We start from the raw sequence: 22374 nt of genomic DNA on the forward strand, positions 1-22374 counted from the left end.
CCTGCCTGTCAATCGCGGTACCCAATGGCTGCTTAGAGATGGGGAAACAGCAAGTATGAATTCAGCTCACAGGAGGCTGCGAGGTCAGACGTCAGTATTGCACTACGCATGGCTGAGTCAGTGACTGTGAGGAATTGAATTAATATCTAGAGGGGTTTGCGTCTTTGAACACTTAATGGACTGGATAGCTACGATCTCTTATCCTTGAGGGGAAGATGATGGAGGAAAAAGTAAGGCTCGCTGATGGCGCACTGAACTACTGAAGAAATGATGAAAATATCAAATATGCTGAACTTAACAAGTAATGCCCAAGGATGCTGATCTGGCTTTCAAAGCTGCCTTCTTGGAAGGAACAGAATTCCTTTGTGCTCTGATTTCAAAATTATTTCCATGCTTTTGTGTTTCCTCCCTGATAGATACAAGAGGAAGGTGCGTATCTGTTAACAGGAATAATCTGTGGGCATTATTCAGGAGAAGAATGAGGAAAAGTACTGTCCTTTGTGTGCACTGGTCAATTGAAATGTCTGCTGACAAAGAACAGACTTCAGGGGGAGGAAGAGGGGCATAAGCGTTGTCATTGTGTAAGTCCTAGCAATATGAGCAGAACAGAATTCTTTTCTTCTAAAGCCTTATAGCATTGTATCTGTAACTCAGTGTATAGATACAGCTCTATATCCCTATTCTACAAGTGTTGATTATGTGAATCATCCTAGGAAGGGATTGGATCTAAGCTTATATTTTAACAAGAGTTAGATAATACAAGTTTTAGAAGATAAAGGGAGAAAAAGGGGGTAAAAATCTTGTTTAATATTCCACTGCTGTGTCCTTTTCATTTAGATAAGGTTTTAGGGTGGTTTTGGGGGTAATAAGTATGTTGGTTTAGCACCATAATTCTGTGTAGGCAAGAGCCTGTGTGACAAAACAAGTATGTTTATTGGCAGTATTCAGAAGGATGCAGGTGAAGTTTTTATATTGGAATACGTGCTAATTGTTTTGGCAGTAAAATCAATTCAGTTTAATGACTTCTTTTAATCATTAGTAATATATTCAGAGCAATATGTTGTTATGTATAAAGACAAACTGAAGCTCTCCTTCCACAGATGACTCCAAAGCATCATTAAATTGAAGAGCATTTACATTTTTTAAAAACAGCTCTTCCCTTCCTGCAGAAATAGGAAACATACCGGTATGACAAGTGTGCCATTTTGATGGTACTCTTTTTCCTCCTTTACATCATATTAAATAGGTTTTCTTAAAGCCTTGAGCTTACTCGGTTTTCTTTGTGAGGCAGCTGCTTTTAAACAAGATGCCTCTTCCCTTTACAAAGGCAGAGCTTCCTTGATCCCTGACTGAGGGGGGAAATAAATTCTGTCACTGACCTGACGTTCTTGGATGGGTGCAGTGCTAGTGTCCCAGTGTTCATGTGGAGCCAGGAAAAACTGTGTGTTGAATTTGTGAAGATTGTCTAAATATACCAATATTCATAGGTTTGGGTGGGGGTTTTTTCCTCCCCTGGAGGAAACTAATTGATAAAGCAAGACTCTCTTACCTTTCCTTTATAAACTTTTGAATACTAGGTGGTCTACTTTTTCCAGCTTTAGTGAATGGGAAAATGAGGGTGTGGATTTAAAATGTTTGTTTTTTTTTCTCTCTTACAGTTTTGAATTAAATGCAGTACAGAATTAAGCATACAGGAGAAAATTTTGCATATAGGCTGGTGTTTTGCCTCAGTTTTTGGCCATGGCTTCCACAGCACAGTGCGCAGCTGGTGGTCATCAGCTGGGAAATTAATTGAAAGTTGATGTTGCAAATACTTCTTTTCAGAATGAGATGGAGATCTGAAACTATAATGACTTGGAGGCTTGAAGTAATGCACTGTGCAAAGCACCATTGACTGGTGTAGGCTGAAATTACAGATTAATATGGTATAGCAGCCAGGTGCCGCAAGAGACCAGTGGCTTCCTGGCAATTTTAATTATCAGTGGTTCACTGCTGTTTGAGAAGTACTGGTGTTTTATCCGGTCTGTATAGTGCTTCTGGGAACCAGAATACTTCCTAACATTTTGCCTCCTCTTGCAAATGAGGCAGCTCTGCTCTTGTTGGTCACTTTTCCATCAGTATAGATAGGTAGCTGCGTCAACAGCTGTGGAACCCACTAGAGAAAGCCACTTTGGCTTGCCTCCATCGCTGGAGACAGGTTTGTAGTTGAAGTCCCATTTTCTGCAAATGTTAGGACTTTATGGACAAAACGTACTGTCAAGTTTTAGCAGCTTAAGAAATCAGTATTTTAAAACTATGGAGAGAGAGACTGTGAATGTTTTGGTTTTTCTAATGAATCACAGAATCATAGAATGGTTTGGGTCAGAAGGGACCTTACAGATCATGTAGTTCCCACCCCTCTGCCATGGGCAGGGTCACCTTCCACTAGACCGGGTTGCTCAAAGCCCCATCCAGCCTGGCATTGAACACTGCCAGGGAGGGGGCAGCCACAGCTTCTCTGGGCAACCTGTGCCAGCACCTCACCACCCTCATGGTAAAGAGTTTCTTCCTCATATCTAATCTAAATCTGCCCTCTTTCACTTTAAAGCCATCATCCCTTGTCCTGTCACTACAGGCCCTTGTAAAAGTCCCTCTCCAGCTTTCTTGCAGTCTCACTTCAGAAACTGGAAGGCTGCTGTAAGGTCTCCCTGGAGCCTCCTCTTCTCCAGATGAAATTAAGTAACCCTAAACAAGTTTTGTGTTGCTGGTATGGACTGAAGGATTTTTGCATTTCTCTGCAGAAAACAACCTGCTGTTCCCAATGGCTTGGGGGGGGGAGGGCGGGGGGGAGAATGATGTTATTAACAAGTCCTTCTATCAAACTTTTTGGTAGTTCTGATGTATTTGGGTTTTTTTGAACGCTTGCAACTTCATCTAAAGCCTCTTCACAGGAAACTAAAAGACACAGGGCTTCTTTCATATGTACTGGCCACAGATGTAGCTCCTTTTTCAGACTGATAGAGTAGCTTAGTGACACAGTTTTCCTAGTCAAATATTGCAGGCTAAAGCCAGTGACTGTCTCTTCTGACACGCTAGGTTCCACCTCTTTATTTTCTCTTTGTTCAGATTTAAACTCATTTTAGTTGTCTTGTTTATTGTAGAGCAAAGGTGTATTGCAGTGGTAGTATTTATGAGTACGCATGCTGTTGAACAAATGGAACTTCAGATTTTGGCAGATATATATCCAGTGGATCAAATAAATATTGGTTTTTTTTTTACTGTGACTCAACAGTGATTGAAGATTGACATTTTAAGTGGCTGTTATTAAGATGGGTGAAGATTCGTGATTCAGATGGTGCTGTCTCAAGCCAAACTGCTTGAATTCTCAGAAATCTTGCAGTTAGGGCTTGCATCTTGCATCTTCTGGCTGTGCCAATCTCACAGTTAGCATTAATCTGTACGTTAAAGGGAGGAAAGTATGACGTAAAAGCAGGGCAGATGAATGGGTGGCCAGCTGCAATTTGAACAGCCCTTTGAAATTATTTGCTAATCTGTCTGTTTCGGAAACAATTCGTTTTATATTTAGGGATGCTGTTCTCCCGCTGGCGGCCTCTGCCCCTTCGTAGCGCGGTGTGCTGAGCTGGTGGTGCGCGCGTCGGTGCTCCGAAGGGCTGGCTGGCGGCAGCAGGCAGGTGAAACTGCACGCCCTGCCCCTCTCCTCCCCGCCTCGCTGTCTGCACGTACCAACGCAGAAGTAGCCCCAGTTCCGATACTGGGAAGGTATTGCTGGAACAGTCGTGCCCAGTGTGTTCGGTCCTTAATTCCGACGTGACTAAGGAGGAAGTATGATGCCAGCTGAGTCAATGTTACTTCCTGTAGCACCTGTTTTTCTGAGCTCCTGCAAAGAGATTATTAACTAGGGTTCGCCCTACTTCAGCATGAACTCTGAATCACTGCTTAGAGGGTAATGTGGCTTTAGATGGTTTTGCGGATTAAGAATTCCATTTTAATTGCCCTCTCTGTTAAAGGGTAGTTCAAGTCTGCTCTGACAAAATGCGTGATAAGCCTGCATATCCTCACAGTGGTTCAGTTTAATTTTCTAGTGTGCTTCCCGTATTTAAACCAACTAGAGTGCTTTAGCTATTGAAAAATAGTGAGTCATACATTTTGATACTATAAAATGTGGCACCTGCAAAACTCTGGTTTCTCACAGCATGGTTAGAAATATTATCAGGGCTAGGATCAAAGTGCTGCTTTAACAAAGGCCTGATCACACGGGGCTTTATTAGGATTTGCTGGGATTTTGTCACAGGACTGCTATGTGTGTGTTTGAGTACTCCACACCCCCCCCCCCACCTTTTGTGGGATAGTTGGTTATACCATGATGCATAAATGTAAATGTGCAGATGAGATAAAGAGGTTCTTTTTTTTTTTTTTTCTTGAAGTTTGACCATTTCTTGGGAAGTTTAACTGTGGTAGTAATGAATATCATCATGTATAAACAAGGGTCAGACTTTGGTTTCAGGTTAGATTTTAATTATAGGCTGTAATCTGTAATCCACATTTCTGATAATCTTTTGGCATATCTTGTACTTATTAAAATGGTTATAGAATATATAACAATGCGTAATGGTTATGCACATATATATGAGAAAAGGTGCAAAGGTTTTCCTAAATTGTTGATTTTCTTGAGAGTGAGGTTTGCAGATCTCACTCTTGCAAACTTTTGCACATTTCACTTTCATGGTACAGAATTTACCTTGCTCTATTAGAAAAGTCAAACAAGTAGGGAGATATGCTAGCCATGGTGAAATGCTATATATCTTAATACGTTCAGAATTGCACTAGAAGTCCTGAGGAAAATTCTGTTTCCTTTTAATGAAAGTGTTTGGATCATCTTTATTCTTGGGCTGTAAATCTGAGGTTTCCAGCCGCAAGCAAGGCTTGCAGTTCTTTTACCTTTTTCAATAGACCTCTGGCTGACTTCACATCCGAAAGATGCATGTCGTCTTGCAGTGTATTTTGAGCTTGGCAGGAAACAGTATTGCAGTACATTCTCTCTGCACCAAACTTCTGCTTTATATTGGATATGAGATCTTTCCCTTATTCAAATAGGGTGGAGGGAGACTTGTGTTACTTAGCCGAGAGGTATATTTCTTATTCTTTGTATTGTGCTAATACTCATTTTGTGCCAGGGTAAACTGCTTAAGACCTATTGGAGCCTTTTTGTTCTTATTTAAGCTCCTCTTCTTACTGGTCACTGAAACCTGATGCTGAAACATGTCATGCTAGGTGTTCACTTTTTTGAATAGTCTTGGTTTTTTTTTTTTTTTGTCATTATTTCTAAGCAACTTGAAAAAAGGACATTCTGCTCAACTTGCTTCTGCAGTTCATGCTTTTAAAATTTGTTGTGCTTTTCTTTTACCTTGTTGTGTTCTTGAATCCTGCAGCATTCCAAGCAGTTATATTTAAGGCCTCTTGGTAAAAGCAGTGGGATTTGCAGGCTGCAAGCATGTAGGGCATTGAGTGTCCTGTGGGAAATTATGACCCTTCTTTGTCTGTCAAACCTTGTAGCTGTGCAGATGTTGGTTATCCAGTACCTGAGGCCTTTGGAAAGTTCTTCAGTTAAACACATAAATAAGGAGTGTTGTCATGCCCACACTTGAAAGGCAAATAGCAAAGGAAATGATTTAGGAATTCCAGTGGGGTATAAGGACACAGATATGCCTCTGCTGTCCTGATATAAAAAATTCTGTTTCCAAGAGTACAAATAAAAAGCGCAAGTATTGGTGAAATTCAGCAATAGCTGTTGCAAGTGGATATTTAATTTTTTGATAGTTTCTGAGAGTACTGGATCGTGAAACTGACTGATTTTGTTGGTAGGTTTAATAATTGCAAAATGTAATCAGTATCTTAATGATAATGTAACATGACTTAATCATAGTCTAAAAAAATCAGAAATTGTTACATTAAAATTTGCTAGTTTAGTACAAATGTCCTAGTTGTTAAGGACAGTGTTCTAGGTCTTGCTTTAATAATATAGTTCATATGTTTGCTATCTGGGCTGTGGTGGCTTACTATTGTTATTTCTAAGAGTAACTGAGAATTTTAAAAAGAATACACAGAAATAAACCGTTGGTTGATGTGTCTTGATGTGTGATAGTTTAAGGCAGACCACTTTTGTAAAGGCCAAGTTTAAAAAAAAATAAAGTCCGTACCAAAAGTCTGTGCTCAGAGAAGGGTTTTCCAAAACAGGTTTCATTGGAAAAAAATGACCTCTAACTTTTAATTTTATGGTTTGATTAAACATTTAATTTAACACTAAGTCAAAATCAAATGCTCAGTTGTATTAGACTTACCTGTTCTAGAAGGGATTTCTGTGAATAAAGGTTCACAGGCAGGCTCAACTGATCAGGCAGTGTAGATCACACAGCAATAAACAGGTAATTCTTGCTGTCTACTTAATGTTCCAAATCATTGTTCATGTTTGTAAATATAAACATAAGTACAACAAAGAAAAGGGAGGTGGATAATATTAATCTTCGAAACATTTACATGGAGTGTGAATGCCTTTAAAATGTAAATGTATGATGTTTCTGAAATTTTCAAATGCTGAATGTTTCTCTTATTTCTGTTTTCAGTACCTCATCTCGTATTGCTAAAGGAATAGAATACACAAAAATGAGCCTCCATGGTGCAAGTGGTGGACATGAGAGATCAAGGGACAGACGCAGATCAAGTGACAGATCCCGAGACTCGTCCCATGAAAGAGCAGAATCTCAGCTCACTCCATGCATCAGGAATGTTACTTCACCAACAAGACAGTATCATTCTGGTGTGTTCAGATCTATAGCATTTCAGGATTAAAATTCTTAATTACTCTTTTGTTAAAAGGATACAATAAAGAGCATTATTGGTTGATGCCACATCATACAGATTTCTTACATGTGCCGTGGGCTGGGAGTACCCGTTTTTGATAGGTCACAGATTTTTATTCAGTCTGCAGTGTGTGTTCCTACATGATGCACTTATTTAATTCAGATTCCGTGACTAAACGCTTTCCCTTTACTAGGAACGGTTCAGATATTTAAAAATATAGGAAACGCTTTTTTTGAAGTGACAAAGCTTGGTTTGCTTCTTTGAACTATAGCACTAAACACCAGCTGTGATGCACGGCTTCGATATTATGTTGAATTGCTTTTTCAGTACTAGAATGCTAATTTTTTCTTGTAAAGGCTTTGGGGAGGTGAGGTGGCTGTGATGCCTAAGCAGTAGAAACTTCAGGATCTCATATATGGGCAGTTATTTTTGAAAGTTTCTGTAACTAGAATAGATTTAATTGGAGGAATTTATACTTAACTCTCCAAGTTGCCATGTTTTGTGCCTGGAAAGACATCAACAGCATGCTGCTCATGTAAATCTATAATTTAATTTCCTGTTTTTTCTCCTTCTACCTCATCCCCACTTAAGATCGAGAAAAAGATCACAGTTCATCTCGACCAAGCAGCCCTCGTCCTCAGAAGACTTCCCCTAACGGTTTCATTGTTAGCATGGGAAACAGCAGCAGAAACAGTAGCCAGTCAAGTTCAGATGGGAGCTGCAAGGCTAGTGGTGAAATGGTATTTGTATACGAAAATGGAAAAGAGGGAGCTCGGAATGTGAGAACTTCTGAACGAGTAACACTCATAGTGGATAACACCAGATTTGTTGTAGATCCTTCTGTCTTTACCGCACAACCTAATACAATGTTGGGCAGGTTTGTATCTTTTTTTTATAATCCCTAACTGTAGAAGAGAGCCAGAGATGTTTTGCAAGATATTAAAGCCATTTAAATAGCTGTTGAACCTTGTATTGCTACAGCTGATCTGCTAACATTTAATATTATCAGTTTACAAAGGTCTTTAAGTAAAAATCAGGTGTAACTTCTCTTCTGTATTTGGCAGAGATGCCAGTAGATGTCTATTACCTAGAGATGAAAGAGTTCAAAAGTAAAGTAACATTTCATGACGTACTCATTTCCTTCTATCTTGCTGAGCATTGCTTCTGTATTCAGTCTGCCTCGTTCCATCTCTTGTTCTCAAAGCTAGTTGCTTCATAAAACAAAGTAGTGCGTATAGATAGTTTCTTTCAAAATAACAAGGAAGAAAACCTTGAAGGATTTTATTTTCCTTAATGGGCCTAGCCTGGCAACACTCAAGTTCAGCACACTTATCTTCTGAAATGCTTTTTGGACAGAGGAGTGTCAATATAACAGAATGCCAGTATAACAGAGCAGAGCCTCTCAGCAGAGAGACATACCGCTCAAAATGGTCAGTAGTCGAATGAAAGTCCACAATATGTGTGTAATATTTTCTGTGGAAACTGTAATGAGCAACATGTTTAACATGTTTACTTGGCAGGAAAAGATTCTGTACTTGCTCAAATACTGGCTAGTTTTGTGTTGTCTAAATGTAGAGAGCACCACTTACAAACTTGCGGCAAGAAAGAAATGAAGATTTGTCTGTGTCACTTTAGATTTGGCTTTTTCATTAAAATGTGGCTATTTCTCAGCCCATAAGGATATAATAATATTTAAAATACATATATTTAATGCTATTTGCCACAGTACAGGTAATCAATATGATTAAACAATATCTGCTTTGTTTAAATCACCACTGTGTGGGATAAATAGTACCTAGGTTTCCTATTTTGTGAAAAGTTGGGGAAGAGTTACAGAGAAACCAAAAAATTTTTCCCTGTAAATTGTACAGGGAAATAAATAGAAGCAATAATTAATAGAATTAAATCATTGTAGGGCATTTGTATGTGTATAATACATGTATACATGTAAATATCCAGACGAACAAACTGGGAATGTATCAGTGTGAGGTTATGTGGTGAAATAGTTTCCTTTTCCATGCCCAGCCTCAGAGTAAGTGGTGCTGGCTAATGCACTAGATTTTTTTTTTTTTTTGTGTGTGTATGTGTGGCTGAGTTACTATCCCGTTGGGATTGTTCCAAGGAACAAGCTTATTTTATCATCTTCTAATTCAAAAGTAGGTTAATAAAGATACGGAAATACTGCTCTAAAATGCAAGTTATTTATAAACTCACTTTCCCCCAATGTCAGTTCACAGGACACTAAACAGGAACAACTTAGTATGTTCCGGGAAGTAAAGTAACTATAAAAAGAATGTATTCTTTGCCTTAAGCCTATATCCTGTTAGACTGCCATTTTCCTAAACATTATTTCTTGGCTGGAAGAGTGGTCAGAAAACACATGTCAAATCATCAAGTGAAAAAGTTACTTTGTTCTTTGTTATAAATGCACGCAGTACACCAACTTTGGGTTGTGTGTATGAACAAAGCTTTGCCATCGGGGTATATCTGTAAATAAAACAAAGAGTAGATGGCAATACTTTTTGTAAGCATACGGTGTAATTCTGTATCAGAGGTGTGATTTAATAAGTCAGATGCTGTTTGGGACTTGTAGTTTTCTCCTTAATCTAACTTTCCTTGCATGCTAGCAGGGAGAAATACGGTGTATGTTCTACCCTTCAGTATGGGTATTTTCTATCCGAATGTTATTTTAACTTTTGAATTAACTAAATCTTTTAAATGAAATTGAGGTGAGTTGCTTGTACTTGAACACTTCTGTTTCTTAAACTACCTCAAATGTCTTTAAATAATGAGAATTCCACAACAAAACCTGTTCTTCTGCTACATTACCCCACAAATGCCAAAGACAACTTGTTTCACGTTCCACCCACCTTTGGCACTGGCAAGAAATGGCCTTGTCTAGCTTTTGTTTCGATCAAAGGATATTGGGAAGTTAAGATTGAAGAGTAAAACTAGAATTTCCTGAGTTACACTGCCCTGCTTTCTATTTTCTAGTAGTCTTGCTGCACATAAACTGAACAGTGTATATACATATGAGATAGAATAGACTGGTGTTTCCCTGCTATTTCAGTACAATTTTTGACATTTTATTTATTTACAAAAAAAAAAAATATCATAGTAAGGAATTCTAACCAAATTGCTTTTATTCTTGAGCAGGATGTTTGGATCAGGCAGAGAACATAACTTTACACGTCCTAATGAGAAAGGAGAGTATGAAGTTGCTGAAGGAATTGGTTCCACTGTGTTCCGTGCTATTCTGGTGGGTTTTCAGAAGCAAGTACTGTCAGGACAAGCACTCTGAGTATTAAGAGGCCTAACTTCTTTATTTAGCCTTACTTGCATACCTGGACTTTGTGGATGGACTAAATACTGTTCTTCTGTATTGTTCTCTAGAGGGGGAAAAATCCTTGATATGGCAACACCCTGAGTGTTTCTAGCTGTGTGTGTGACTGCCAGGGAGAGAGAAAGCACGCATGACACGAGCCAAAAAACTATTGCCTGCCAGAAATTTGTTCACCTTCTCCTGTGCATCTGATTCACCTAGTTCAGATATATTCAGCCCTTCTTGTGCTGAAATTAGATGAAACAGAGTACTAGAAGTTAACTTACTGCGGGTGACAGGAGAAAAGCAAACTTTAGTCTGAGAAGAAAATGACCCCTTTTGTATTTCGTATCTACACAAAGAAGTAGAGCTGCCGTACTGCTTTGTCAGAAGAATTGGAATAGCAAAAGCTGAGTAAAGTATAGCTAAAAGGCGGTATACACACCCCACAATGATCAATATTAATGGTTTTCACTTAAATAACAATTTTAACCAGAGCTTACTGCTCTGAAAGCAGCTCAGAAAATTGATAAATTTGAGGACAATAAAATTCACAAAGTTTAACATATGTTGCTCTTTTACATCTTAGGGGGTTTGCTTGTGGAGAAAGCATCATAAATGAAATGGTGAAATGTTTTCTGTCAGTAAATGTTGAAGTGCATTGTGTTTTTTGTCTGCTACATTACTGTAGGATTACTACAGGACTGGAGTGATACGGTGTCCTGATGGGATATCTATTCCCGAATTGAGAGAAGCGTGTGACTATCTCTGTATCTCTTTTGAGTACAGTACTATTAAATGCAGAGATCTCAGTAAGTACACAATTTATTAAAATAATTTGGATTATACAGGCTACCTTAAGCAAATATATGGGAGAGGTTAATTCCAAATTGTATTCCTTACTGAGTTAAGGAAACATAGCTGACACTACATGAGGAAAATCTAGCTTTTTTTCTCTCTTGTGTAATAAAGCCCCAAAAACAGTGGATGTATACCTTTTGAAAAAACAATGTTTCTGATGTTTCAGTACCTGGTATTCAGATATTCTTCTGCTGTGGTCAACTCTGCAGAATACTGCAAATGTAGAAACTCTGATGCATTTGCAGTACAGACACAGTAACATTACGCGGTATCTTTTTTGCAGAGGACAGGGACAGTTTATTCAGCTCCTTGCTTAAGAGAATTAAGCTGTGTTGCCAGCAAAAGTAGCGCAGCTTTTGCTGACAGTGTAGGGCACATCATGGTTCCCGGTGCATGGTGTCTCTTCAGCTTGTTCCTTCCCTGAGCGCAGCTGAAGTTTTGGCCAATGTTTACATGACCTGGCTTGTGTCTCTGGTTCCATTGATCTCGGGGTGTTTGTGCAGCACCGAGCCCAGCGCGGGGCCAAGCTGTGGCATTCCAGCCGCGGGATCTGCTTGGGGCACCTGTGCCCTCACCGGCAGCACCATGACCTCACGGCACGTCGCCTGCTGAGTCACGCTGTCACTGCACTTTGGCCTTAGCAGAAGGATGTAGCAGCTCATGCTGAGGGTTTTGAGAGGCTTTGTTTTTAAGCTGCTGCTGATGAAAAGTGGGTTGCATGCTCTGCTCTTTCAGCAGCTGGCTTAAATAATGTTTCTTTTAGGAAGCCCAAGAGGAGTCTTACACACAATTCCCAAATGTTAAGCAATAGTAAAACATGAAGGAGGTCTTCTCAAAGTCACTCCTCTGTCTGGCCAACATTATGTTAGTATCTGCAGGACAGCCCTAGTAATTTGAACTTCTGCTGTGGCTTCTGGTAAACATTTGAAAAAGTTCTGATCTTATGCAAATGCATAGACTAAGTGTCTCTACAGCTGTCTGCAGTCAATACTACAAAATAAACAGAACTGCTGTGTTTCTTATGCCTGCTTACATTTTTTTGCCAAGCTTTCAAATGTGCCTATGCTTAAAATTTTAGAATTATTTTTAATATTTCCAGGTGCTCTCATGCATGAATTGTCAAATGATGGTGCTCGCAAACAATTTGAGTTTTATCTAGAAGAAATGATTCTCCCATTAATGGTAGCCAGCGCCCAAAGTGGTGAGAGGGAGTGCCACATTGTTGTGCTGACAGATGATGATGTTGTTGACTGGGATGAAGAGTACCCTCCACAAATGGGAGAGGAATATTCACAAAGTAAGTTTGTTTTCATTGTGTCCACTAAGCCATGCTATGGCAGGGGTAGCAATAGGTGTGACGATTTAACTTTTTTTGTACATAAGCACTGTTAGAAAAATCTTTACAACATCCCTTAATGCCTCACCAAAAAAACCTTAGTTTTCATAGTTCTGCGTAGTATTTTGCTTCACAGAAGTGTACATTGCATTTTACATTCAAACCTAATTGAAAAGAGAAGCTAATTTTTTATTATTAAGGTATTTTCAGTCAATGAGGGGGAACGAAATTCTTATTCAGAACGAGCTTGGTAAGAAAAATGGAGTCATATTTACTGTGGGAGAACAACCAGAGGGGTTTTTTTGGGGGGAAAAAAATGTGTCTGTTAGTATTTGGGAAGTATAACAGTTTGGTGTATAGATGAGTTAAAGCTCCTGTGAATGGAATGACCTTCCCTGCATCAGTGCTGTCCTTGCAGCTGAAAAAGTTCCTTCAGTGTGAAAACTTGAAATTCAGGGTTCTGCGGGTGCATGTACAAGGTTGAGATACTCTTTGTACTTCAGTAGTATAAAATCTTCTTGGAAGTCTCTTCTAAGTATTACAGTTTTGTTGGGTTTTTTTTCTAAAAAACAAAACACCAACAAAAATAAAACCCTTACATTTTTGAAGGATGCAAACCTGCAGCTCTTCCTAAAGAAGGGAGGCTCGATGTGAATTTAGGTGAAATGTGGCTGTTCTAATGTAGGAACACAATTAGCTCAGGTTTCTAGGACCTTTATGTCTCAAAGATGTCAATTAAAAAGACCTCCCTACCCTAAGTAATTAGTTAGGCACACACTTGCCTTTTACATTTATACTTTTTGTGAAGAGTAGATTTGGATCTCTGCAGCTGTATGGAACTAACGGCCCCGGTCCCTTCTTTTAAGATTCCATAATCTAAATTTCAAAGATGTCCCTCTTCTTCTGCCTCACAAGTCTGGATTTTCTGAAACTGATTTGCAGGACTCTCTTGTATAATGGCAAGCAGAATGGAAAGGGTGGAGTTTTTTTTTGTCTGCAGGAATTTAATCAAAAAGGGAAAAAAAGAGTCTTTTTTTTGTGGAGGTGGGGTTAGGAGCATATTGTGGTTTGCTCTATGAATTGTCTTACTGCATTCCTAAATCCAACAACAACAAAAACCTAAGTGTATAAAACAGAATAAATTGATACAGGAAAAAGATGTATGCCACCAACCCATTTCACAGTGCTGTCAGCTATCTTTCTCAAGAGTTCTTGAGTCTCTCCCCCTATTCTGAAATAGAAATACCAGAGTAAAGCAAAACAGTGAAAAAGATAAATCTTTGTGGTTTAAGACTAGAAGTTTAATCTTTGAATACAGCTTTTCCTCATTAAAATGTATTTTTAGTTATTTACAGCACAAAGTTATACAGATTCTTCAAATACATTGAAAATCGAGATGTGGCCAAATCGGTTCTGAAGGAAAGGGGGCTCAAGAAGATCCGATTGGGCATTGAAGGTAAGGGAAGCATTGCTTGCACACTAACCTTTTGGGGAAGGTGGTCTGCTGCACTTCTCTGCTTTAGGAGTGCCTCTGCAGCTGAAGAAATAAGGGTTGGTGTTGTCTTTCACGTTGACCTTAGATGATGAAATGGCCAGAGGCGGAGCGCCAACACCTGGTCCAGCTAGAAAAACTGATTACAGGCTCATGACTGGTCTACCAGATGTATCTAGCTGCTAGACTGTTCACAGAGTAACATAGGTGGTTTCTACTGACTTCTGACTTGCATCTCATGCCAGCTGCCCTGTAATTTTCACGCAACATCTTCTCTGTACTTTAGTTGAAGTAATGATATTTTTACAGCTTTGTATATTCTGTGCTTTGTCTGGTGTCATTTCAGGGCATGAAATGAAAAACTTCGTGCTAAGTTGCAAGTAAATGTTTTCTTTCAGGGAATACAAAACTATCAAATGGATCATTGAAGTGCAAAGAAATATTAATGTGAAACAACCATCTTGTGAGTCAGGAGGCTGATATGTCAAATCTCAGCTCTGGCTTTGCAAAAGACAGCTGCATTAACTACTCTGATTTTTATTGTGAATATAAGAACTGGGTTTCTCTGCATTTCACTTGCCTTCAGATTGTTGACCCAAATATTTAAAAATCCAGCCTTTATAATTTGCAGGATTTCTGTCACTCACTCACTGAGTTGTCATAGTTACATTTGTAATTTGCCAGCCAAAAGCAAATGCTTTTAACTGCTTGTGGTCTCTAAAATAAGTAAATAAGCTTAGCTGAACAAGGTGTGAGCCTTCAGAGTGACGTGCCATTAAACTAAACAAGAACTGGTTTTGTGTGTAATGCTGGCTAACACCAGATTGTTTCTGCTGGTATGTCTTGTTTTAGACAAAGAACAAGTATTTGACTGAACTTTAATGCTAGTGCACTATAGTAATCTGTAACTTTTCTAGTCATGAAAATTATTGCTTAGGCAGAGGGGAGAGATCACTTGAACACAGCAAAACCAGAAATGAGAATTGGTCTAAAACGATATATTCTCATCATTTGGGGGAGCTGGGAGGAACGCGCTAGGATTCTGCTTGGGAACTTAAACCACAGCTCAGAGCAACACCGTTCTCCAAGATCTCCTTTCCTGCTTTCCACGTCATAGTGTCTGAGAAACAGCCAGCTGCTTTTGGCTCAAGGAAGGAGCAACTAGCTTTGCATGTAGAGTTTGGAAGAGTTGTCTTGTGGCAATACAGTCATTATCGATAGCACTGTAGCCTCTTTCCTTACGATTTGGTTGGTAGTTAAACTGCTGACTGCTTGTTCTCCTTACATAGACAACATTCAGAACAACACGATGGCATCTGTCTCCATTCAGGATGTTGCTGGTGACAACTGCTGATCTTTTTGTGAAAGCAAACCCTGACCTAAATGGTATAGGAAATGGTAACTTCTGCTGTACTCTGTTTCTTAGGTTACCCTACATACAAAGAGAAAGTGAAAAAGCGACCGGGTGGAAGGCCGGAGGTGATTTACAACTATGTCCAAAGACCATTTATTCGGATGTCGTGGGAGAAGGAGGAAGGAAAGAGTCGGCATGTTGACTTCCAGTGTGTGAAAAGCAAATCTATTACAAATTTAGCGGCAGCGGCAGCAGATATACCCCAGGACCAGCTTGTGGTAATGCATCCTACCCCCCAAGTAGATGAGCTGGATATTCTGCCTATTCATCCTCCACCTAATAACAGTGAAATGGATACCGAGGGGCAAAACCCACCACTCTGATCTAGACAGTTAATAAAACAAAAGCATGCTACTTAAAGTGACTCTGTACTCGGCTCATACTGCACTGCAATTCCAGTTTTTTCCATTGTGTAACAGTGTTTAGGCTATTGCAGTACAGACCTTTGAGAAGACCACAGGGAGTACCTGATTCTTTTTGAAAGAGTACAGACCAGACATCCTGGGGTTACAGTTACATACATGTATGTGTTTACCAGTAGGTGTGTGACATTGGTGATTTGTATGCTGGACTGTCCTCACTCTTAAGCCCATCAAAACCAATGGGATGCTGGTGGCTCGTGCACATCAGTATTGTTACACAGGGGTTAAAATGCAGAATTGGAATTGATAGTAGCACTTTATAAATGGTTGATAAATGGAATTTGAAGCCATTTTTTATAAATGTATTGCACAATACTAACAAAGTGCTTCTATCAAAAGTATTAAATGTAAATAGTTTTGCTCTGAATAGATTGACCCTTTTAAAGTTACTATATATGGTTGAGCACAAAACTACTTACTATTGGGTTTTTGGATTGAGGACATGATTCAATTACCCATGTAACATCTTGTTAAACTCAAAGTTCTTCAGTGAATTTTTTCACTTCTTTGCAGCGTGAGCCATGTTCAAAAATTGTGAACAATGGATAGGGGCTTTATCTTAAATTTTGCCTTACCTTAATCTGTTCACAAATATTTATTTAATACATTTTTCATAAGTGTCATGAAATAGGAAAATGCAAATGGTTCATCCTTCATTTATTAATGATTGTAAACAAGTTTTTCATGCAAATAAAGTTTCCATTATTTTAATGGTTTTGATTTATCTGTGAATGAGATGAAGTATACAGATGAATTTTGAAAGTTGCTTTTCTTTCCTCAGGGAAGGATGGTTAATATTAAGTGAAAAACACCTCTTTCTGAAAGAGAAATCTGGTAATGTCAGACTCTCTTAACCTACCTTACTGGTGTATTTTGCTTAGTGTAAACTGGACTGTAGGAGTAAGTAATAATAGCCTCTCTAGAAAATTATTGTAGTGACAAAATCTTGTAAGTGTATGTAAGGCATTGTTTTTCCTCCATTTCCCCAAGGCTAAAGAAACGATAAATACCAACTGCTTCTAGCATGCACCTTCAGCAGGGTTTTATCAAATTTATTTATCAAAGTAAATGTTCCATCTTAGAACAAGGGAAACATTTATTTTAAAAATATTTAACTAATACATTACACTTTAACAATATTTATAGTAAAGGATTCTTACAAGAAAGAATAAACAGCTTTATGGTACAATTAGTATAAGAAATATCCACATGGGGACTGTTTTGCAGTGTAAAAACACACCATACATCTGAAATGGTCATTTGCATATAAAAGCTACCACTGATGCCAGTGAGTTGCACAGTGATTTAAAAAAAATTTCAAACAACAGAATCCAAAATATACAAGTATTGCAAGCTATACACAGCTAACCAAGTCAACACAGAACACTGTAGCAGGTTATTCCACTTTGTCTGAAGTTACACATGGTAGGATGAGTTGCATTCTGATACAGCTTTTATGAAATTTGTACATAAAAGCTTCTCAGTCCAACAAGTTTCACAGACTGTAGAACTCCACCAGTAAATGCACTTTGATATTTTGATGTTGAAGCCAGGTGCATCACTTACAAGGGCCATGGCAAATCACTGAAGTCTACGGGGCCACCAAGACCTGCATCTGCTTCAAGAAGGCTCATGATCACTGCCATCGCTGCTTCATCATTGCTAGGGCTGCTTGATCCCTGATCGTTGTCAATCATATCAATGCCTATATGAGAGTTCTCCCCTGTAAGCATAAATACAGTAAGTTATCAGAAGTTCAGTTTCATTTTGTTCACTTTACATGCTCTGGGCACTTGCCATATGACTTGACGCAGAGTATCTGAACAGGCTGAATGATTTGGGGAGTATTAATCTGTTTGATATCCAGGTTGCCACAGTTTCAGGGATACCTGGGTCTGAGAGGACAAAGGTTAGGTCACTCCTCAGAAATGACCAGTATCCTTAATAAGGATGAACTCCTGCACTCTACTTCAAAAATAAGTCTAGATCAACACCTAGGAGTCTGCCTAGCCTTTCTTCTTGTCTTCAGTTGTTTAAAAGCATTCACATAAAGCAGGAGTTAAGCTAATCCACACTGATTCAGGAAGAGAAGAGAGGCTTCCCAGTACTATCTAAAAAAACTGACAATATAAAGCTAGCAAAGTAGACTGCCAAGCTATTCGTTAGGCAGTAGCAGGTTATGGGCTTTATAGCTCAGCTATAGCCTTCAGATGGTGAAAGCAAGTTATTGCTAAAAACAACCACCTTGTTACGGTTGTCTGTATGTGTTTAGCTGGTACTGAGGCATGTCAGTGGGTGACTTCACTTACCAAGAATAGAGGAGTTGTCAGAATACGGGTAACCAGAGTTATCTTGCATTTGCCCAGACAGTAACCCAGCTGAAGAAATGTCTGGAGTGCCACCATTCAAGATCTTGAAAGAAAAAACGGAAGTCATAAACCAACATGAAATGTGGTATTAAATCTTAAATTGTCCCATATTGGGATTTTCAATATAGGGGAGATAGGCATCCTGAAAAAAGCCAACACCTAAAGGCGAGCTAAACAGACTAGCTGTAAACTAGGAGCTACTCCCTCTGTATTATGCCTACCAAGCAGATGTCAGATGGAAAGTTTATCACCACCAGAAAGGAAGAGATCAAGTCAGTACTACGTGCTAAACTTCTGAAAGTAACTTCTGAAAAGCTACTAGAAAAAGTCCTCAGGGAATTTCTGCAGGTCATCTTTGTAAGTATTCCATCTGTAAGTAATTCCAGCTAACTACAGAATGCTTCTGAATTTACAAATACAGTATATGTAAAGTACTGTCAACAAAGATCCTTGATTTTAGGTGTCTAATCCTCCCAGGTGGAGACAGACTGCCTGAGCTGAGCATTGCTCCTGGATCGTAAGCCTAACCATTCTTTTGCTAGGGAGCAGTGCAGTGGTGCTGTGTACACCAGAGCTCACCAGAAAGAGGAGAACCTTCTTTGGGATTCTTCAATGGCAAGGGAATAGCTGAACTTGAACCACAGTTTGAAGGCTTGGATGTGTGTACACTGGCAGGTAAGTACTTCTGAGCTCCCTCAGCTGGAACGTGTATTTTTTCTCACAAACACAGTCTTCTAACTAAGGCAAAATACTGAGGGGGTACCCTATTAGAAATATCCAACTCCCAATGTGTATTTGGCTTTATTTTGTTACACTAGTCTGTACTATATGTAGATGTTGAATTGTCTTAGGACAGCAGGAGCAAAAATAACTATGCCTAGAATTATAACTCAGATTGTTCCAACTTCAAGTTTTATTTCAAGAACAAAGAGAGCCAGAAATAGACAGGAATATTTACTGTCAGCTATGTGCTCCAGTACAAGCAATTCTTACATATAGTCATCGTAAGTTCTGGGGGAAGTTAAGTAAGTCTGAGGCAGTGTTCAAATGCACAGAATAAGAATGTGGGTAAGTGCTTTGCTTGCCTGACTGTAACTACCATAAGCAGCAATTTAGAAGATGACTTAAATGTAGCCAGTGGAAGTGTTCAGGTGGTTAAGTGTTAGTAATGGTATGTGAGTGCTACTCAAGCTATCTTAGAACAAGGCATGGTACGTAGTATTGATTTAAAAATGAACTGTCAGTGCACAGTAAAGCATCTAGCTGTCATTTTTTTGTGCTACAGCAGTACAGTCAAACTTGTGATTTATTCGAGCACAGTCAGTGCTCAAACGGTAGCACTTCCAGTGTTCACCAGCATGTGGTGTTAACGAGTTTTTGGAGGCTCGAGTGGATTTCAAAAGCTGCCGGTGTTTAAGACCTACTGGTCTCTGCCCTTTAAGGACTACTACAAAGGGACTGTGGCCACCAGAATACTTTGACTTGCTGTCGGGCTGTTTCAGCCAAGCAGCCGGGAGCTGTTCAACACCACGTGTGACCGTAGAAGCATGATCTCATGTTGCTTACCACTACTGCTACAAGACGGTTTGTAAAGCTTGTTCTCACCTTCTTGCCTCCTGGGGAGGATGTGTCAGGTGGTGGTGTGCTGGTAATGTTCAGTGGACTTGAGCCGCAGCTAGAGGGTGATGATCCTCTTATCCTAAGACATGGGTAAAATAGGGAACTAGTTTACCAGCAACCTTGAGACTCAGATGCCAGAGACTTGGCGTTTCAAATGCTGACTTTAGTATCAGGTGGCATAAGGTGTTAAAAGCATGAACTCCATTTTGTAATTTCCTCACTTTTTCAGTGTTACTCAAATCAGCAGTAGCAATGTAATTGTGTGGAAGTTGTCCAGCTTGCTCTGCCTGCAAGCTTTACCCCCTCCCCCCCTTCTTTGTTCCTGTACAGCCTTCACAGGGAGTCAGAAGGAAAGGGTCCTGGGTACTGCAAAAAATCTCTCTTTTTGTGTATTTTACTTCAATTTAGACTAGCTAAGAATTCAAGCTGCCTCCATCCCAGTAACCTAGAATCCTTAAGCGAGCTACTGCTACAGAAGTACACTGGACCTTTGATATAGTTCATTTTTTTTTTTAAAGTGTCTGAAGCAGCATTTTTCACTTCAAATTTCCAAAGCTTTATCACATATCATTTTTGAAATTAATGTATTAACTATAGAACCAACAAATCTCTAGACTAAAGGGAGGAGGGGTAGTTACAGAGAAAAGCAATGGAAATGGGAATCTTATCCTTGGCAGAGTTCCCCTGGGAAAGCTGAACAGAAGGCAGCTTTGGAAAATAGTAACAGCTGCTGAAAAAGGACTGGAACAAACCCAGTGTCTTGAAATGAAATGAAAACATGGGTGGTAAGCTATACTACTACACACACTGAGGCTAATTAAGTGTTCTGCAGCTATTAAAAGGGATGGTTAAGTTTCAAAGTATTGGTTCAGCCTTGGTGTAGCTTTTTTTATTTTCTTTCTTTCTTTATTTTAATCCTTCCTATTCTTATAGACAGGAAAGAAGCCTTACGTGATAGGTCTGCTGCTCCCTCAAACAATGCTGTAAGTAGTCTCTGCCTGCAGCAGAAACAAAACTCTGGGAAACGGACTGAATGTTTTCCTGAACTGCAGCTCAGTATGGTTAAATTATGCCACTAAACATCTGCTGGATGAGGCCACTTTTATAGCAAAGGGAACAATTCCCCAGAGAAAATTCATGAAGAATGGGGATTGTTAGCCAGCAGAAATTAAGTGACACCCACTGAAAGCAGCTGCTCACACAGGTAAGAGACCAGATGGCCATTCTCAGAAACAGCCATGTATCACTACAGTCCCTTAGTGAAGGGTGCTACAAGACTTCTTGTTCTACACCTTGACTTTTAGACAGACTGCCCTTGGGAAGGCAGAGCTAGCTCGATCATTGTGTCCTTGCTCAAAGAGCTGTAGGAGAACTGCACAAGCTGAACTTAGCTATCTTAACAACTCTAGAAGCATCTGAACAAAGTGGATCACATGAAAACAAACATTGCTTTTCTGGCATGTAGTCAACAGCTTTGGAGGTTGTGCCACTTACACCCTTAAGTTACTGGAAAAAGAATAGTCTGGAAAGGAGCTTGTTTCTAGTTAACTGCTGTTTTTAACTACTGTTCCTGGTAAACAGATCATTATCACTGTTACAAAAAAAAAGTTCCAATATTAGTCTTTCACAGTAGAAAGCTGGAAGGCTGTAACTTTTTCATTCTTTTACTATGGGCTTTGACTGCCTTAGGTATTCTGAATAGGTATCTGTAGCTGTGTACTTATAAAATACAATTGTATTATTTCATATTCAGCTTAAAGAAAGACTTCCTTAATTTCCTCTTAAAGAACTATAGTGATTTCCTCTAACTTCATACCACTCTCTCTCACCTGTGAATCTCCATGATTTCTTCAGCAATCATCCTCCCTATTTTACCTGCCCCAGCTCTTGTTCCACCTGGAATTCCAGGCACAGTAGGATGGGTCCTTTTTGGGCCACCTGAAAAGAGCAGATAGCTTCAGGTCAGATAAAAGCTTGCAAACCTTTCCCAAAAAGTGTTTGTATTTAGGCACGTTTTGACAAGCTGCAGGACCTTCTGAGCTGTGTGTATTCGCAATTCCACCAACAGGTGAGTACCTTCAAACGCACAGAAAGCTCCGACTTGCACTGAGCTATGTGGAGTCTCTCAGACACCCCTCTGCGCCAGCAGGTACACAACATAGCCTGACTCTTATCAGCATCTGGCTGTTCCCAGGATCCGGTAGCACCTCTTGTCCAGAGCTGGTACGGAATAGCTCATCAGACCTGCTTTATTCTGTGCCTGAACAGGCTCACCTCCAAACACGTTTGTTCTTTGCTTTGTGTGAAGAACTTGCCAGCGCATATTCCATTCGGTATGGGATAAGCCCAAGGTACCTATCAACATAAATAAACCCCCTGTACAGAACTGCAAGTATCTAAAAATAGAGAAAAAACTGAGGTCTGAACAGTTAGAAGCTCACTGTTACTTTAATGTGATTTGACACTTGCACATTTGAGAGGTAGTCAGGAAGGAGCCCAACATACCCCACAGCATAGCGAAGAAAAGATCACGTACTGAAAGGGCAAGAAAGCCCTTAACATTGCTTTTGCACAACAGATAACTGCCGTCTTTTAGAAATTCATATTGAACAACAGCAACCCTCTATTTATGGCTCAGACCCATCAGGAGGTGAGAAGGTTCACCTAAAAGGTCATCAAA

General features: G+C 39.5%; 2 protein-coding genes across 11 annotated transcripts in view; one reads left to right on the plus strand and one right to left on the minus strand.

Annotated features, from left to right (window-relative positions):
* BTBD10 (BTB domain containing 10) overlaps nucleotides 1–16392 on the plus strand; it is a 30081-nt gene extending 13689 nt beyond the window's left edge. For 5 of the 7 annotated variants that reach the window (XM_075427489.1, XM_075427488.1, XM_075427490.1 and 2 more), the window contains 7 exons: nucleotides 6621–6814; nucleotides 7450–7735; nucleotides 10015–10117; nucleotides 10872–10992; nucleotides 12141–12338; nucleotides 13723–13833; nucleotides 15296–16392. In XM_075427489.1, coding sequence (XP_075283604.1) covers nucleotides 6621–6814; nucleotides 7450–7735; nucleotides 10015–10117; nucleotides 10872–10992; nucleotides 12141–12338; nucleotides 13723–13833; nucleotides 15296–15606 — 1324 coding nt within the window. In that variant the 3' untranslated portion in view covers nucleotides 15607–16392. Of the gene's footprint in view, nucleotides 1–102; nucleotides 231–250; nucleotides 430–6620; nucleotides 6815–7449; nucleotides 7736–10014; nucleotides 10118–10871; nucleotides 10993–12140; nucleotides 12339–13722; nucleotides 13834–15295 lie in introns of those variants that run through there. The other 2 variants (XM_075427493.1, XM_009931101.2) reach the window with 2 other exon arrangements.
* A 114-nt stretch (nucleotides 16393–16506) lies between these two features.
* The window catches only part of BMAL1 (basic helix-loop-helix ARNT like 1), a 54792-nt gene continuing 48924 nt past the window's right edge, over nucleotides 16507–22374 (minus strand). For 2 of the 4 annotated variants that reach the window (XM_075427485.1, XM_075427486.1), the window contains exons 16-19: nucleotides 21524–21632; nucleotides 19680–19773; nucleotides 18015–18117; nucleotides 16509–17428 (exon numbers count right to left, since the gene is read on the minus strand). In XM_075427485.1, coding sequence (XP_075283600.1) covers nucleotides 17268–17428; nucleotides 18015–18117; nucleotides 19680–19773; nucleotides 21524–21632 — 467 coding nt within the window. In that variant the 3' untranslated portion in view covers nucleotides 16509–17267. Of the gene's footprint in view, nucleotides 17429–18014; nucleotides 18118–19679; nucleotides 19774–21523; nucleotides 21633–21770; nucleotides 22050–22374 lie in introns of those variants that run through there. The other 2 variants (XM_075427487.1, XR_012764672.1) reach the window with 2 other exon arrangements.

The sequence above is a fragment of the Opisthocomus hoazin genome, chromosome 7 (assembly GCF_030867145.1).
Source record: "Opisthocomus hoazin isolate bOpiHoa1 chromosome 7, bOpiHoa1.hap1, whole genome shotgun sequence".
In the NCBI taxonomy this organism is placed as follows: Eukaryota; Metazoa; Chordata; class Aves; order Opisthocomiformes; family Opisthocomidae; genus Opisthocomus; species Opisthocomus hoazin.